This window comes from Ahaetulla prasina, chromosome 1, assembly GCF_028640845.1.
Source record: "Ahaetulla prasina isolate Xishuangbanna chromosome 1, ASM2864084v1, whole genome shotgun sequence".
In the NCBI taxonomy this organism is placed as follows: Eukaryota; Metazoa; Chordata; class Lepidosauria; order Squamata; family Colubridae; genus Ahaetulla; species Ahaetulla prasina.
Window position 1 is genome coordinate 2281168 of NC_080539.1, and position 18833 is coordinate 2300000.

The 18833-nt window shown below is 46.3% G+C and overlaps 1 protein-coding gene across 2 annotated transcripts in view; it reads left to right on the top strand.

Moving 5' to 3' along the window:
• Window positions 1–18833, top strand: part of ANKRD13B (ankyrin repeat domain 13B) — a 44941-nt gene that overhangs the window by 9831 nt on the left and 16277 nt on the right. For both annotated transcript variants that reach the window (XM_058163963.1, XM_058163965.1), the window contains exons 2-6: window positions 1545–1680; window positions 4078–4202; window positions 6541–6586; window positions 12323–12466; window positions 14798–14987. In XM_058163963.1, coding sequence (XP_058019946.1) covers window positions 1545–1680; window positions 4078–4202; window positions 6541–6586; window positions 12323–12466; window positions 14798–14987 — 641 coding nt within the window. The remainder of the gene's footprint in view (window positions 1–1544; window positions 1681–4077; window positions 4203–6540; window positions 6587–12322; window positions 12467–14797; window positions 14988–18833) is intronic.

Sequence of the window (18833 nt, forward strand, 5' to 3'; positions counted from 1 at the left end):
GCTCGCGTGCCCACAGATATGACTCCGCGTGCCACCTGTGACACACGTGCCATAGGTTTACCATCACGGCCCTATGCCATTCCAGAGAGATGGTTGTCCAATTTTTTTCTTAAAAACCTCCAGAGGAAGGTTCAACCCCTTGCTCAAGCAGGAAGCCTATAGTGTTTCAAACAGGCTGCTGTTCAATCTCTTCTTAAAAACCTCTGGTAGGTAGATAGGTAGGAAGGAAGGAAGGAAGGAAGGGAGATGGGCAGAATAAGAGAATTGGACGGGACCTTGGAGGTCTTCTAGTCCAACCCCCTGCTAAAGCAGAAGACCTTATACCATTCCAGACAAATGGTTGTCCAGCCTCTTCTTGAAAACATCCAGTGATGGAGCACCCACAACTTCTGGTGACAAGCAGTTCCACTGGTTGATTGTTCTAACCGTCAGGAAATTCCTCCTTATTTCTAAATTGAACCTCTCCTTGATCAGTTTCTATCTATTATTCCTTGTCTGGCCTTCGGGTGCTTTGGAAAATAGCTTGATCCCCTTCCTCCTCTCTGGGGCAGCCCCTCAAATATTGGAAGATGCTCTCCTGTCTCCCCTGGTCCTTCTCTTCATTAAACTACAGATTAACAGAGTTGGAAGGGACCTTGTAGGTCATCTAGTCCAACCCCTCACCCACCCACCCAAGGAGGAGACCCTACACCTACACCATTTCTGTTAAATTGCCTTCCATTGAGGACCTGTATACTGCACGAATCAAGAAGAGGGCCGTGAAAATATTTGCAGATCCCTCGCATCCTGGACATAAACTGTTTCAACTCCTACCCTCAAAACGACGCTATAGAGCACTGCACACCAGAACAACTAGACACAAGAACAGTTTTTTCCCGAAGGCCATCACTCTGCTAAACAAATAATTCCCTCAACACTGTCAGACTATTTACTGAATCTGCACTACTATTAATCTTCTCATCGTTCCCATCACCAATCTCTTTCCACTTATGACTGTATGACTATAACTTGTTGCTGGCAATCCTTATGATTTATATTGATATATTGATCATCAATTGTGTTGTAAATGTTGTACCTTGATGAACGTATCTTTTCTTTTATGTACACTGAGAGCATATGCACCAAGACAAATTCCTTGTGTGTCCAATCACACTTGGCCAATAAAACATTCTATTCTATTCTAAATTTCTATTCTATTCTAAATGGCCATTGGTTGATTGTTCTCACTGTCAGAAAAATCTCTCCTTGGTCAGTTCCCATCCATTATTCCTTCTCTGGCCTTCAGATGCTTTGGAGAATAGCTTGACCCCCTTCCTTCTCTCTGGGGGAGCCCCTCAAATATTGGGAGATGCTCTCCTGTCTCCCCTGGTCCTTCTCTTCCCTAGACTAGCCATGATGCCCAGTTCCTGCAACCGTCCATCGTATGTTTTAGCCTCCAATCATCCCCTCATCATCCAGGTTGCTCTTCTCTGCACTTTTTCCACAGCCTCAACATCTTTTTTATAATCATGGCGATATAAAATACTTCCTTTTTCTCCCGGCAGGTGGATGTAGAACAGGTGGACCCCCGAGGCCGAACTCCCTTGCACCTGGCCACCACCCTGGGCCACCTGGAGTGTGCACGAGTTCTCTTGCGGCACGGCGCAGACGTGGCCAAAGAAAATCGGTCCGGCTGGACAGGTGTGCATTACCATTTTTCTCCTTGGCAGGTGGAAAGCGGAGCTGAGGATCAGCACCTTTTCTTTAGCAGAAAAAGATGTTCAGAGCTGCAGCATGCTACAGAATACACAGGTGGTCCTCGACTTACGACCATTGGAAGTTATGCCAGACTTCCCTGGGGGGTGGGATTTACAACCTGGTTCCAAAGTTGCAAATCCCCCAGCCAGCCTGTTGTAAGAGGGGTGGACTTCAACTGCCAGAATTCCCCAGCCTGCATGCTTTAAGAGGGGAGGACTTCCACTCCCAGAATTCCCCAGCCAGCTTGCTTTAAGAGGGGAGGACTTCCACTCCCAGAATTCCCCAGCCAGCTTGCTTTAAAAGGGGAGGACTTCCACTCCCAGAATTCCCCAGCCAGCCTGCTTTAAGAGGGGAGGACTTCCACTCCCAGAATTCCCCAGCCAGCCTGCTTTAAGAGGGGAGGACTTCCACTCCCAGAATTCCCCAGCCAGCCTGCTTTAAGAGGAGGACTTCACCCCAGAATTCCCCAGCCAGCTTGCTTTAAAAGGGAGGACTTCCACCCCAGAATTCCCCAGCCAGCCTGCTTTAAGAGGAGGACTTCCCACCCCAGAATTCCCCAGCCAGCCTGCTTTAAGAGGGGAGGACTTCCACTCCCAGAATTCCCCAGCCAGCCTGCTTTAAGAGGGGAGGACTTCCACTCCCAGAATTCCCCAGCCAGCCTGCTTTAAGAGGGGAGGACTTCCACTCCCAGAATTCCCCAGCCAGCCTGCTTTAAGAGGGGAGGACTTCCACTCCCAGAATCCCCCAGCCAGCCTGCTTTAAGAGGGGAGGACTTCCACTCCCAGAATTCCCCAGCCAGCTTGCTTTAAGAGGGGAGGACTTCCACTCCCAGAATTCCCCAGCCAGCCTGCTTTAAGAGGGGGGGACTTCCACTCCCAGAATCCCCCAGCCAGTATGCTTTAAGAGGGGAGGACTTCCACTCCCAGAATCCCCCAGCCAGCATGCTTTAAATGGGGAGGACTTCCACTCCCAGAATCCCCCAGCCAGTATGCTTTAAGAGGGGAGGACTTCCACTCCCAGAATCCCCCAGCCAGCATGCTTTAAGAGGGGGGGACTTCCACTCCCAGAATTCCCCAGCCAGCCTGCTTTAAGAGGGGAGGACTTCCACTCCCAGAATCCCCCAGCCAGCATGCTTTAAGAGGGGAGGACTTCCACTCCCAGAATTCCCCAGCCAGCCTGCTTTAAAATGGGTGGACTTCCACTCCCAGAATCCCCCAGACACCATAAGAGGTGGTCTTCATGCTGGCTGAGGAATTCTGGGGGTGGAAGTCCACCCATCTTAATGTTGCAGAAGTTAAGAAAGACCATTCTGCCTCTACTGACTTCAGCAGACATCTATCTCTGGGCTGAAAAGTGAACTGAAAGTCATTTATAGGAAATGATATTTTTGTCATGGGTGTGTGTTTATTTAACTGTTACGATCAAGGACCGTTGATTTCCATTTTCAGTTCACCATTTCCAAAGTTAATTTCAAAGGAAATTGAATGAATGCTTGAAAAAGATTTTCAAAAGAATTTTAATAAATTGGGAGAGAGAGAGAGAGAGAGAGAGAGAGAGAGAGAGAGAGAGAGAAAAGAGGGGGGGGGATATGGCTAGGAATTTGACCTTGTATATTCAGGGGTGTGAAAGGGTAAAAAAATGGAGGTTGTGACTCTAAAACCGAGCCACGCCCTTTTTCAAAAAGCGTTTTATGCGGAACACATGCAAAAAAAGAGAATTGTGTAATTGCACCTGCTACCCAGTTTGTTCATTTGGGCAGTCCTCGACTTACAACCACCCTTGAGTCCAAAAATTGATGTTGCTAAGTGAGAAATTCATTAAGTGAGTCTTGCCCTCTTTTATGACCTTTCTTAGTGCCACGGTCACTAAGTCAATCACCGCAGTTGTTAAGTTATTAAGACGGCCGTTAAATGAATCTGCCTTCCCCGTGGACTTCGCTTGTCGGAAGGTGGCCAAAGGGGATCACTTGACCCCGGGACACTGCGACCGTCATAACTATGAGTCAGTGGCCAAGCATCTGAATGAAAATCATGGGGATGCTACAACGGTCGTAAGTCTGAAAAACGCTCCTAAGTCACTTTTTTCAGCGCCGTGGTCACTAAGTGAACCGTTGTAAGTCGAGGACTACCTGAACATTCCGGTTACGAAGCATGCAAATTTTAATTTAACCCGTGGCCATAGGGATGCTGTGACGGTCTTAAGTGCGAGGACCCATTGCAAGTCACATTTTTTTCCCTTACAACCGCCGTTGTAAGGAAAATCATTAAGCGAACGGATGTAAGTCGAGGACCACGTGGTTTGGCGACGGATGGTTTTCCTGATCTCCTTCTCGGGTTGCAGTGTTGCAGGAGGCTGTCAGCACTCAGGACCTGGAGCTAGTTCAACTGGTGCTGCGTTATCGGGACTACCAGAGAGCCATCAAGCGTTTGGCCGGGATCCCCATCCTGTTAGAAAAACTACGGAAGGTCAGTTCCCACGCCCCCACCTCGTCCCTTCCAGGGTCCTCCCCTTTGTGTCCTTGATGAGATTGTAAACCTCTTGCAAACCCCTCGTAGGACCACAACTCAGACCCAAATTTACACCGCTGAGTGAACCATGGGGTTTTGGGGTGTTTTTTTTTTTTGGCTCTTATTTTACGACTTTCCTGGCCACGGTTGTTAAGTGAATCGTTGCATTTGTTAAGCTGGGAACACCGTCGTTAAGTGAATCTGGCTTCCCCATTGACTTGTCAGAAGGTCGCCAAAGGGGGAATCACGTGACCCTGGGAAACGCTGCGACCGTCATAAATACGAGTCAGTTGCCAAATGTCGGAATTTTGATGCCACCACGGTCGTAAGTATGAAAAACGATCCTAAGTCACTTTTTTCAGTTGCCGTTGTAACTTTGAACGGTCACTAAGTGAACTGTTGTAAGTCGAGGAGGAGTACCCGTGGTTTTTTTATATATAAAAAGGTTTCTCTATCCGTCCTGTCTGACTCTGGGGGATGGGGCTCATCTCCATTTCTTGGCCAAGGGTTCGGGCGTTGTGCAAAGACATTTTCTGTGGTCATGTGGCCAGCATGGCTAAACCCCAAAGGAACACGGAACGCGGTTACCTTCCCACTGAAGTGGGAAATCCTGTTTTCCCGAAAATAAGACCCAACTGGAAAATAAGTCCTAGCGTGATTTTTTTTCAGGATGCTCGTAATATAAGCCCTACCCCCAAAATAAGCTCCAGTTAAGAATATTAGGGAGATGAGTGCGTTTAGTAACGTATTTCCCCCAAAATAAGACCTGACCAGAAAATAAGCCCTAATGCATCTTCTGGAGCAAATATAAGACCTGCTCATATTTTCGGGAAAACAGGGTACCTATTTATCTACTCGCATTTACATGCTTTTGAAGAGTGGCGCGGTGGCCTAAAGGTAGAGCTCTCGCCTCACAATCAGGAGGCTGTGAGTTCGATCCTAGGTAGAGGCAGATATTTCTCTCTCTGGGCACGATGAGAATATATCTGCTGGGGAAAAAACTCCACATTGGCGACGGGAAGGGCATCCGGCCAGTAAACACTCAGCTCCGCACCGCTTCCTCAGCGCCGCAAGGGATTATGGGGTCATTGAAAGTAGATTTTAAAATTTACCTAGCAAATCGAAAGCATTTACATGCTTTCAATTTGCTAGGTGGGCAGGAGCCGCAGCAAGGAACGTGAACTCACCCTGTCTCGCAGTGTTTGGGTCTCAAACATGGGCTATCAAGCTTTCCATCCGACAAGCTCAGTGTATTTAACCGCCGAGCCCTGTTTTATACGTACCATGTAACATTTCATAGCAAACCATCTTATTCTTAGTATGATCTTGTAAGTTGTCAAATTCACACATCTTAAATTCACCACGATTGGACACCCTGGGGCAACACTTCCTTTCTAAGCTGCTGTAACTTTAAACTGTCATTAAACCATTGTAAATCAAGGATTATCTTAGTAATATCTTAGTAATATTAAGGATATTCTTAGTAATATCAGGATTATCTTAGTAATATGAATTCATTTATTTAATCATGATCGATTTTATTGGTGGCCCTTTTAATGGCACCTTGTGGGTTTGGAATTTGCCAGTCGTATCTGAGAACTCAACGGAATGTAAGAACTGGTGGATAAATAAGCAGATTAATAAATAAAGGAAATTGGAAATGAGATTTTGAGCAGTTTCTTTTTATAGCCTTAATGTTTCTTGCTGCCAATTCTTAATAAAAGCTCCAGAGAAGGTTCCCATCCATTACTTTAATAATTGTATTTCCTTCCCCTCCCTAACCATTTAGCACAGACCGTGTGTCTTGAAGGGCTGATACGGTTAGTCCTCGACTTACGGCCACAATAGTGCTCAACATTTATGTCGCTAAGTGAGTTTAAGCTTAAACTTTAAGTGAGTTTTGCTCCATTTTACAACCTTTCTTGCCACCGTTGTTAAGTGAATCGCACTGATTTTAAATCGCACTGATTTTAAATCAGTAAAATGGTTCTTAAATGGCTTCTTCCCCATTGACTTTCTTTGTCAGAAAGTCGCAAAAGGGGTTCACGTGACCCCGGGACACTGCAACCGTCATAAATACGAGTCAGTTTCCCAGTGTCTCAGTTTTGATCGTCTGACTGTGAGGATGCTACGACGGTCATAAGCGTGAAAAACGGTCATAGGTCACCTTTTCGTGACCTATGAAAACAAATTTCTCCCTTAGCAACATAAATTTTGGCCTCGATTGTGGTCGTATGTCGAGGACCGCCTGCATTTAATCCTGCCTCCCGACTCTTTCTTTTTCTCGTTGCTGCAGGCTCAAGATTTCTACGTGGAGATGAAGTGGGAATTCACGAGTTGGGGTACGTTTGCATGCCGAAAGGAAACAAACAAATCCCCAATTGCAAACGGGCTATCATCTGTATGCCTCCCCCCAGTGAAAAAACCACCCCCCCTTAAACAACCCCCCCCCAAAGGGGCATTTGCAGGATTAGAGCTCTCATATTCTTGTTACCTCTCGCTTGGACTACTGCAATGCTCTCTACATGGGGCTCCCCTTGAAGAGCACCCGAAGACTCCAGTTAGTCCAGAATGCAGCTGCGCAGGTAATAGAGGGGGCCGCTCATGGCTCCCATGTAACACCACTCCTGCGCAAACTGCACTGGCTACCTGTGGCCTTCCGGGTGCGCTTCAAGGTCTTGGTAACCATCTTTAAAGCGCTCCATGGCATAGGGCCGGGTTACTTACGGGACCGTCTGCTGCCACCGACTGCCTCCCACCGACCCGTGCGCTCTCACAGAGAGGGACTCCTCGGGGTGCCGTCGGCCAAGCAATGTCGGCTGGCGACCCCCCCGGGGAAGGGCCTTCTCTGTGGGGGCTCCTACCCTCTGGAACGAACTTCCCCCTGGACTTCGACAACTACCAGACCTTCGGACCTTTCGCCGCGAGCTGAAGACGTACCTATTTCTTCGAGCAGGACTGGCATAGGATTTTTAGAATTTTATATGTTATTATTGGGGTTTTAAATTTTAACTGGGTTTTATTGTTTTATATGTATTTTAGATTGGCCATATTTGATCGGGTTTTTTTAATTATTGTTTTATTGTATTTATTATTGTGGTTTTATTTGGCTGTGAACCGCCCTGAGTCCTTCGGGAGAAGGGCGGTATAAAAATTTAATTAAATAAATAAAACAAATAAATAAATAGAAAAAGTCTGGATAGTCCCAAGTTTTCAATGCCTTCTCGTCTTTACGTTGTTGAATGCATTGTAAACGGGTGGGGCTTCGATTCCAAAGACATGTCAGCCATCTTGACTTTTTTGACTGCACCCCCCTGTCTTTCCCGGGCCTGCTCAGAGTAGCGGAAGGACCTAATTCCAGTGGCAGGGTAAATTTAATAAGCCGCCCAGAGACTCTTTGACACTAAGATGGGTGGCATATAGAAGCTTTGCTGGCTGGGTAATTCTGGGAGTTGAAGTCCACCAGGCTTAAAGTTGCCAAGGTTGGAGACCCCAATATAGAATGAATGAATGAATGAATGAATTATTTATTTATTTATTTATTTATTTATCACATTTGTATACCGCCCTATCTCCCTAGGGACTCAGGGCGGTTCACAGGCAGATAAAAAATACATATAAATACAGAATAAAATAACACTTAAAAAACTTATTCTACATAGCCAAATTTTAAAAACAATATAAAAATAACCCATTAAAACCAATATAAATTTAAAATCTAATCCAGTCCTGCACAAATAAATAGATGTGTTTTAAGCTCGCGGCAGAAGGTTCAGAGGTCCGAAGTTGACGAAGTCCTGGGGGAGTTCAGGACGAAGTCCTGGGGAATGAATGAATGACTGAATGAATGATCTGGAAGGAGATTAGAGGTCTTCTAGTCCACCCCTGCTCAAGCAGAAAGAACCTATACCATTTCAGATAAGTGACTGTCCAGTCTTAAAAGAGCCAAGTTTGCAGACCCTGCCTTAACTCCTCATAGCTGGCTGAGGAACTCTGGGAGTTGAAGTCCACCAGTCTTAAAGAGCCAAGTTTGCAGACCCTGCCTTAACTCCTCATAGCTGGCTGAGGAACTCTGGGAGTTGAAGTCCACCAGTCTTAAAGAGCCAAGTTTGCAGACCCCTGCCTTAACTCCTCATAGCTGGCTGAGGAACTCTGGGAGTTGAAGTCCACCAGTCTTAAAGAGCCAAGTTTGCAGACCCCTGCCTTAACTCCTCATAGCTGGCTGAGGAACTCTGGGAGTTGAAGTCCACCAGTCTTAAAGAGCCAAGTTTGCAGACCCCTGCCTTAACTCCTCATAGCTGGCTGAGGAACTCTGGGAGTTGAAGTCCACCAGTCTTAAAGAGCCAAGTTTGCAGACCCTGCCTTAACTCCTCATAGCTGGCTGAGGAACTCTGGGAGTTGAAGTCCACCAGTCTTAAAGAGCCAAGTTTGCAGACCCCTGCCTTAACTCCTCATAGCTGGCTGAGGAACTCTGGGAGTTGAAGTCCACCAGGCTTAAAGTTGCCAAGGTTGGAGACCCCAATATAGAATGAATGAATGAATGAATTATTTATTTATTTATCACATTTGTATACCGCCCTATCTCCCTAGGGACTCAGGGCGGTTCACAGGCAGATAAAAAAAGATACATATAAATACAAAATAAAATAACACTTAAAAAAACTTATTCTACATGGCCAAATTTTAAAAACAATATAAAATAACCCATTAAAACCAATATAAATTTAATTAAATAAATAAATAGAAAAAGTCTGGATAGTCCCAAGTTTTCAATGCCTTCTCGCCTTTACGTTGTTGAATGCATTGTAAACGGGTGGGGCTTCGATTCCAAAGACATGTCAGCCATCTTGACTTTTTTGACTGCACCCCCCTGTCTTTCCCGGGCCTGCTCAGAGTAGCGGAAGGACCTAATTCCAGTGGCAGGGTAAATTTAATAAGCCGCCCAGAGACTCTTTGACACTAAGATGGGTGGCATATAGAAGCTTTGCTGGCTGGGTAATTCTGGGAGTTGAAGTCCACCAGTCTTAAAAGAGCCAAGTTTGCAGACCCTGCCTTAACTCCTCATAGCTGGCTGAGGAACTCTGGGAGTTGAAGTCCACCAGGCTTAAAGTTGCCAAGGTTGGAGACCCCAATATAGAATGAATGAATTATTTATTTATTTATTTATTTATTTATTTATTTATTTATTTATTTATTTATTTATTTATTTATTTATTTATTTATTTATTTATTTATTTATTTATTTATTTATTTATCACATTTGTATACCGCCCTATCTCCCTAGGGACTCAGGGCGGTTCACAGGCAGATAAAAAATGCATATAAATACAAAATAAAATAACACTTAAAAAACTTATTCTACATAGCCAAATTTTTAAAAGAACAATATAAAATAACCCATTAAAACCAATATAAATTTAAAATCTAATCCAGTCCTGCGCAAATAAATAAATAGAAAAAGTCTGGATAGTCCCAAGTTTTCAATGCCTTCTCGCCTTTACGTTGTTGAATGCATTGTAAACGGGTGGGCTTCGATTCCAAAGACATGTCAGCCATCTTGACTTTTTGACTGCACCCCTGTCTTTCCCGGCCTGCTCAGAGTAGCGGAAGGACCTAATTCCAGTGGCAGGGTAAATTTAATAAAAGCTCCAGAGAAGGTTCCCATCCATTGGTTTAATTATTGCATTTCATTCTCCTCCCTAGCCATTTAGCACAGACGGTGTGACTCCAAGGGGTGATACGGTTAGTCCTCCAATTACGGCCACAATAGTGATCAACATTTATGTCGCTAAGTGAGTTTTGCTCCATTTTACAACCTTTCTTGCCACCGTTGTTAAGTGAATCGCACTGATTTTAAATTCAGTTAAATGGTTCATAAATGGGTTCTTCCCCATTGACTTTCTTTGTCAGAAAGTCGCAAAAGGGGTTCACGTGACCCCGGGACACTGCAACCGTCATAAATACGAGTCAGTTTCCCAGTGTCTCAGTTTTGATCGTCTGACTGTGAGGATGCTACGACGGTCATAAGCGTGAAAAACGGTCATAGGTCACCTTTTCGTGACCTATGAAAATTGGCCTCGATTGTGGTCGTATGTCGAGGACCGCCTGCATTTAATCCTGCCTCCCGACTCTTTCTTTTTCTCGTTGCTGCAGGCTCAAGATTTCTACGTGGAGATGAAGTGGGAATTCACGAGTTGGGGTACGTTTGCATGCCGAAAGGAAACAAACAAATCCCCAATTGCAAACGGGCTATCATCTGTATGCCTCCCCCCAGTGAAAAAACCACCCCCCCTTAAACAACCCCCCCCCAAAGGGGCATTTGCAGGATTAGAGCTCTCATATTCTTGTTACCTCTCGCTTGGACTACTGCAATGCTCTCTACATGGGGCTCCCCTTGAAGAGCACCCGAAGACTCCAGTTAGTCCAGAATGCAGCTGCGCAGGTAATAGAGGGGGCCGCTCATGGCTCCCATGTAACACCACTCCTGCGCAAACTGCACTGGCTACCTGTGGCCTTCCGGGTGCGCTTCAAGGTCTTGGTAACCATCTTTAAAGCGCTCCATGGCATAGGGCCGGGTTACTTACGGGACCGTCTGCTGCCACCGACTGCCTCCCACCGACCCGTGCGCTCTCACAGAGAGGGACTCCTCGGGGTGCCGTCGGCCAAGCAATGTCGGCTGGCGACCCCCCCGGGGAAGGGCCTTCTCTGTGGGGGCTCCTACCCTCTGGAACGAACTTCCCCCTGGACTTCGACAACTACCAGACCTTCGGACCTTTCGCCGCGAGCTGAAGACGTACCTATTTCTTCGAGCAGGACTGGCATAGGATTTTTAGAATTTTATATGTTATTATTGGGGTTTTAAATTTTAACTGGGTTTTATTGTTTTATATGTATTTTAGATTGGCCATATTTGATCGGGTTTTTTTAATTATTGTTTTATTGTATTTATTATTGTGGTTTTATTTGGCTGTGAACCGCCCTGAGTCCTTCGGGAGAAGGGCGGTATAAAAATTTAATTAAATAAATAAAACAAATAAATAAATAGAAAAAGTCTGGATAGTCCCAAGTTTTCAATGCCTTCTCGTCTTTACGTTGTTGAATGCATTGTAAACGGGTGGGGCTTCGATTCCAAAGACATGTCAGCCATCTTGACTTTTTTGACTGCACCCCCCTGTCTTTCCCGGGCCTGCTCAGAGTAGCGGAAGGACCTAATTCCAGTGGCAGGGTAAATTTAATAAGCCGCCCAGAGACTCTTTGACACTAAGATGGGTGGCATATAGAAGCTTTGCTGGCTGGGTAATTCTGGGAGTTGAAGTCCACCAGGCTTAAAGTTGCCAAGGTTGGAGACCCCAATATAGAATGAATGAATGAATGAATGAATTATTTATTTATTTATTTATTTATTTATTTATCACATTTGTATACCGCCCTATCTCCCTAGGGACTCAGGGCGGTTCACAGGCAGATAAAAAATACATATAAATACAGAATAAAATAACACTTAAAAAACTTATTCTACATAGCCAAATTTTAAAAACAATATAAAAATAACCCATTAAAACCAATATAAATTTAAAATCTAATCCAGTCCTGCACAAATAAATAGATGTGTTTTAAGCTCGCGGCAGAAGGTTCAGAGGTCCGGAAGTTGACGAAGTCCTGGGGGGAGTTCAGGACGAAGTCCTGGGGGGAATGAATGAATGACTAGAATGAATGATCTGGAAGGGAGATTAGAGGTCTTCTAGTCCACCCCCCCTGCTCAAGCAGAAAGAACCTATACCATTTCAGATAAGTGACTGTCCAGTCTTAAAAACATCCAATGATGGAGCACTCACGATTTCTGGTGGCAAGTTGTTCCGCTGGTTCATTGTCCTCACTGTTAGGAAGTTTCTCCTTAATTCCAAGTTTGCTTCTGTCCTTGATCGGTTCCCAGCCATTGTTTCTGATCTCGCCTTCTGGTGCTTTGGAAAATAAGTTGACCCCCCCCTTCAAATCTTCTTTGGGGCAGCCCCCTCAAATACTGGAAGACGGCTGTCATGTCACCCCTTAATTCTTCGGTTCCCTCTGCTTTTTCGCAGTTCCCTTGGTCTCCAAGATTTGCCCCAGCGACACGTACAAGGTGTGGAAGTGCGGCCAGAACCTGCGGGTGGACACCACATTGCTAGGATTCGACCACATGACGTGGCAGCGTGGGAACCACAGCTTCATCTTCCGGGGCCAAGGTAGGCGAAAATGATTGGAAGGCCCACCTTGAAATTCACACTTTTCGGTGGCTTATCAAAGCAACTGTGTTTTCGGTTTCTTTTTCTGCTGGAGAAAATGTTTTCCTTCTGTTCCGGCAAAAAAAGGTGCTGTTGCTTTAAGAAACTCATTAAAATATCTTGCTTTCAAGGTTTAGGTCATTGAAATCAGGGGTCTCCAACCTTGGTCCCTTTAAGACTTGTGGACTTTGCTGGCTGAGGGACTCTGGGAGTTGAAATCCACAAGTCTTAAAGGGACCAAGGTTGGAGACCCCTGATTTAAAGCAGCCGCAGTGTTTTTCATTTCCCTGCAAAACCAGGGATTAAACAGGCTGCTTTAATGAGGTGCAGAGCTGTGCTGAGTTGACAACAGATCTCTATACTTCAAATTTTGTTGCCAGAATCCCCCAGCCACTTTGCTTTAAGAGGTGAGGACTTCCACTCCCAGAATCCCCCAGCCAGCATGCTTTAAGAGGGAAGGACTTCCACTCCCAGAATCCCCCAGCCAGCATGCTTTAAGAGGGGAGGACTTCCACTCCCAGAATCCCCCAGCCAGCATGCTTTAAGAGGGGAGGACTTCCACTCCCAGAATCCCCCAGCCAGCCATGCTTTAAGAGGTGAGGACTTCCACTCCCAGAATCCCCCAGCCAGCATGCTTTAAGAGGGGAGGACTTCCACTCCCAGAATCCCCCAGCCAGCCATGCTTTAAGAGGACTTCCACTCCCAGAATCCCCAGCCAGCATGCTTTAAGAGGAGGACTTCCTCCCAGAATCCCCAGCCAGCATGCTTTAAGAGGAGGACTTCCTCCCAGAATCCCCAGCCAGCATGCTTTAAGAGGAGGACTTCCACTCCCAGAATCCCCAGCCAGCCTGCTTTAAGAGGAGGACTTCCTCCCAGAATCCCCAGCCAGCATGCTTTAAGAGGAGGACTTCCTCCCAGAATCCCCAGCCAGCATGCTTTAAGAGGAGGACTTCCTCCCAGAATCCCCAGCCAGCCTGCTTTAAGAGGAGGACTTCCTCCCAGAATCCCCAGCCAGCCATGCTTTAAGGAGGACTTCCACTCCCAGAATCCCCAGCCAGCATGCTTTAAGAGGAGGACTTCACTCCCAGAATCCCCAGCCAGCCTGCTTTAAGAGGAGGACTTCCTCCCAGAATCCCCAGCCAGCCATGCTTTAAGAGGAGGACTTCCACTCCCAGAATTCCCCAGCCACTTTGCTTTAAGAGGAGGACTTCCACTCCCAGAATCCCCAGCCAGCTTGCTTTAAGAGGAGGACTTCCTCCCAGAATCCCCAGCCAGCCTGCTTTAAGAGGAGGACTTCCACTCCCAGAATCCCCAGCCAGCATGCTTTAAGAGGAGGACTTCCTCCCAGAATCGCCAGCCTGCTTTAAGAGGAGGACTTCCACTCCCAGAATCCCCAGCCAGCATGCTTTAAGAGGAGGACTTCCTCCCAGAATTCCCCAGCCAGCTTGCTTTAGAGGAGGACTTCCTCCCAGAATCCCCAGCCTGCTTTAAGAGGGGAGGACTTCCACTCCCAGAATTCCCCAGCCAGCATGCTTTAAGAGGGATGGACTCCGACTCCCAGAATCCCCCAGCCAGTCTGCTTTAATAGGGGAGGACTTCCACTCTCAGAATCCCCCAGCCAGCATGCTTTAAGAGGGGAGGACTTCCATTCCCAGAATTCCCCAGCCAGCTTGTTTTAAGAGGGGAGGACTTCCACTCCCAGAATCCCCCAGCCAGCCTGCTTTAAGAGGGGAGGACTTCCACTCCCAGAATCCCCCAGCCAGTCTGCTTTAATAGGGGAGGACTTCCACTCTCAGAATCCCCCAGCCAGCATGCTTTAAGAGGGGAGGACTTCCATTCCCAGAATTCCCCAGCCAACTTGTTTTAAGAAAGGAGGACTTCCATTCCCAGAATTCCCCAGCCAGCTTGTTTTAAGAGGGGAGGACTTCCACTCCCAGAATCCCCCAGCCAGCCTGTTTTAAGAGGGGAGGACTTCCACTCCCAGAATTCCCCAGCCAGCCATGCTTTAAGAGGGGAGGACTTCCACTCCCAGAATCCCCCAGCCAGCCTGCTTTAAGAGGTTTGGACTTCAAATTCCCAGAATTGTCTAGTCAGCCATGATTTAAGAGGGGGTAGACTTCAATCCCCAGAATCCCCCATGCTGGATGGGGAAATCTGGTTGCTGAAATCCACACCTCTTCAGGTTGCCAAGATGATCTTCCTTCGAAGACTTATGAGACGAGCCTGCTTTCAATGTTTGGACCAAACAGATGATGGTTCAACTCCTCTCTTTCCTCCTCCTCCTTTCTTCAGATACGAGTGCCGTGTTCATGGAGGTGGATCACAACCGGCAGGTGGTATACTCCGAAACGCTGGCGCTGGCTGCCCACGACCAGGAGACCATCCTGGCGGCCATGCAGCCCACCGAGGAGCAGGTGATGGGGCGCCTGATGGCCCCCGTGGTCGCCACGCATCTGGACATGCGCAATATTGCCTTCGAGAGGTACGGGGAAGGTGCGCGGGAGGGTGGGGGTGGGGGATCCCACAGCTTGTCCCGGAAGGAGGGTTGGAAACAGGAGGCGTGGTGGCATCAGCCAATGGACCAGGGGCATTGGTGGTGGGGAGGGATCTCAACAAAATCAAGAGGGCAGCAGTGCAATTTATTCACATGGGGCAGCCCCTCACTTTCCTGGACGTTTGCTGATTTAACTTGAGGCTCACAGAAGGACATCTAACCTGGTCATTGGGGTGATGATGTAACCTAGCTGGGTCATGAAACGTCTGCAAGAAAACAGCCAAGCTCAGGGAACACCAAGGAACCCCACAATCCTCCCCACTCTTCTTCTTCCTCCTCTTCCGCCTTCAGCCATATAACCATGTTTTATGATGGTTTTGCTGAAAACGGGCAATCATTTTAACTTTTTTGGGGGGACCATTGCGCCTACAGGAAAGCATTGACTCATTTAATCATTTAATTAATGTGGTGGCTGCTTTACAATTTATTTATTTTTTATTTGCGTTTATATCCCGCCCTTCTCCGAAGACTCAGGGTGGCTTACACTATGTCAAGCAATAGTCTTCATCCATTTGTATATTATATACAAAGTCAACTTATTGCCCCCCAACAATCTGGGTCCTCATTTTACCTACCTTATAAAGGATGGAAGGCTGAGTCAACCTTGGGCCTGGTGGGACTTGAACCTGCAGTAATTGCATTAGCAGCTGCTGTTAATAACAGACTGCATTAGTCTGTTGAGCCACCAGAGGCCCTTCTTTCCTCCCTCCTTTCTTCTTCCTTCCTTTCCTCCTTCCTTCCTTCCCTCCCTCCCTCCCTCCTTCTTTCCTCCCTCCTCTTTCTTCTTCCTTCCTTCCTCCCTCCTCTCTGTCTCCTTCCTTCCTTCCTTTCCTCCTTCCTTCCTTTCCTCCTTCCTTCCTTCCCTCCCTCCTTCCTCCCTCCTCTTTCTTCTTCCTTCCTTCCTCCCTCCTCTCTGTCTCCTTCCTTCCTTCCTTTCCTCCTTCCTTCCTTCCCTCCCTCCTTCCTCCCTCCTCTTTCTTCTTCCTTTCCCTCCTTCCTTCCTTCCTTCCCTCCCTCCCTCCCTCCTTCTTCTTTTTTATTTATTTGCATTTATATCCCGCCCTTCTCCGAAGACTCAGGGCGGCTTACACTATGTCAAGCAATAGTCTTCATCCATTTGTATATTATATACAAAGTCAACTTATTGCCCCCCAACAATCTGGGTCCTCATTTTACCTACCTTATAAAGGATGGAAGGCTGAATCAACCTTGGGCCTGGTGGGACTCGAACCTGCAGTAATTGCAGGCAGCTGCTGTTAATAACAGACTGCATTAGCCTGTTGAGCCACCAGAGGGGCATTCGCTTTACAACTGTCGATGGACCCTGCGTATGATCATAAGTCGAGGACCACCTATAACACATTTGGATTTTTTTTTTAAAAAAAAATTACAGATAGTCCTCGACTTACGACGGTTCGGTTAGTGACCGTTTTGAAATTACAATGGCATTGAAAAAAGTGACTTAGGACCGTTTTTCACACATACGATTGTTGCTTGGCAACTGGCTCATATTAGAGGGGTCCTAGGTGCTCTCTTGTTTTCCTGCAGACGTTTCATTACCCTAACTCAGGGGTCTGCAAACTTGGCTCTTTTAAGACTGGTGGACTTCAACTCCCAGAGTCCCTCAGCCAGCAAAACTTGAAGTCCGCAAGTCTTTTTTTTTTTTTTTTTTTTTAATTCAAAAAGTTTTACAAAAATTTTTTTCTCCCTTTCCCCCCCTCCTCCCCCCTCCCTTCGCAACCCCCCTCCCCCCCCCCGACTTCCCGGAACGAGCACAAGGTATAGTTAAAAGTAAAACAAACATATGCTAAAAAGTTTTCGTCCCAACTTAATTATACCCCTACAATCATCAATTCCTAACTTCCCCCAAAAGCAATCAAAAATAATACATCATAATCATTCAAAAACAGTCTGATAACTCTTAGTCTGATATCTACGTTGAATATAGTCAATCCATTTTTCCATTCCTTTAAGTATCTTTCTTGCGTATTGTCTTTCAAAAGGCTGATATCTTCGCCATCTCAGCCAAATTGGCAACTTTCAATATCCATTCTTGTATTGTTGGTACTTCTTTTTTCTTCCAATATTGTCCTATTAGTAATCTTGCTGCAGTTATTAGATTTAAAATCAATTTAGTCTCAATTACTGTACAATCCGTAATAATTCCCAACAAGAAAAATTGCGGCAGGAACTTTATCTTCTTTTTCAGAACATTTTGTAAAATCCACCAAATTTTTATCCAAAAGGCCTTTATGTCCTTACAAGTCCACCAAATGTGAAAATATGTAGCGTCATCACAATTACATCTCCAACATTTTGCTTGCATTTCTGGATACATACACGATAATTTTTTAGGATCTAGATGCCATCTATAAAACATTTTATAAAAATTTTCCCTCAGATTCTGTGCCTGCGTGAATTTAACATTTCTAACCCAAATTCTTTCCCACGTTTCCAATAATATTGGCTCCTGAAAATTTTGTGCCCACTTTATCATACAGTCCTTTATCATACAGTCCGCAAGTCTTAAAAGAGCCAAGTTTGCAGACCCCTGCCTTAACTCCTCATAGCTGGCTGAGGAACTCTGGGAGTTGAAGTCCACCAGTCTTAAAAGAGCCAAGTTTGCAGACCCCTGCCTTAACTCCTCATAGCTGGCTGAGGAATTCTGGGAGTTGAAGTCCACCAGTCTTAAATGAGCCAAGTTTGCAGACCCCTGCCTTAACTTCTCATAGCTGGCTGAAGAATCTGGGAGCTGAAGTCCACCAGTCTTAAATGAGCCAAGTTTGCAGACCCCTGCCTTAACTCCTCATAGCTGGCTGAGGAACTCTGGGAGTTGAAGTCCACCAGTTTTAAATGAGCCAAGTTTGCAGACCCCTGCCTTAACTCCTCATAGCTGGCTGAGGAATTCTGGGAGTTGAAGTCCACCAGTCTTAAATGAGCCAAGTTTGCAGACCCCTGCCTTAACTCCTCATAGCTGGCTGAGGAACTCTGGGAGTTGAAGTCCACCAGTCTTAAATGAGCCAAGTTTGCAGACCCCTGCCTTAACTCCTCAGCTGGCTGAGGAATTCTGGGAGTTGAAGTCCACCAGTCTTAAAGAGCCAAGTTTGCAGACCCCTGCCTTAACTCCTCATAGCTGGCTGAGGAACTCTGGGAGTTGAAGTCCACCAGTCTTAAATGAGCCAAGTTTGCAGACCCCTGCCTTAACTCCTCATAGCTGGCTGAGGAACTCTGGGAGTTGAAGTCCACCAGTCTTAAATGAGCCAAGTTTGCAGACCCCTGCCTTAACTCCTCATAGCTGGCTGAGGAACTCTGGGAGTTGAAGTCCAGTAGTCTTAAATGAGCCAAGTTTGCAGACCCCTGCCTTAACTCCTCATAGCTGGCTGAGGAACTCTGGGAGTTGAAGTCCACCAGTCTTAAAAGAGCCAAGTTTGCAGACCCCTGCCTTAACTCCTCATAGCTGGCTGAGGAACTCTGGGAGTTGAAGTCCACCAGTCTTAAATGAGCCAAGTTTGCAGACCCCTGCCTTAACTCCTCATAGCTGGCTGAGGAATTCTGGGAGTTGAAGTCCAGAAGTCTTAAAAGAGCCAAGTTTGCAGACCCCTGCCCTAACTAAATAACATCATCCGTTCCAGTAAGGAGTGCTGCTTGACTCATATTTATGACCGTCGCAATGTCCCGGGGTCACCTGATCCCTTTTGCGACTTTCTGTTAAGCAAAAATAAAGTCACTTAAAAAGCAGGTCACTAATTTAACACACCTGCAATGATTCGCTTA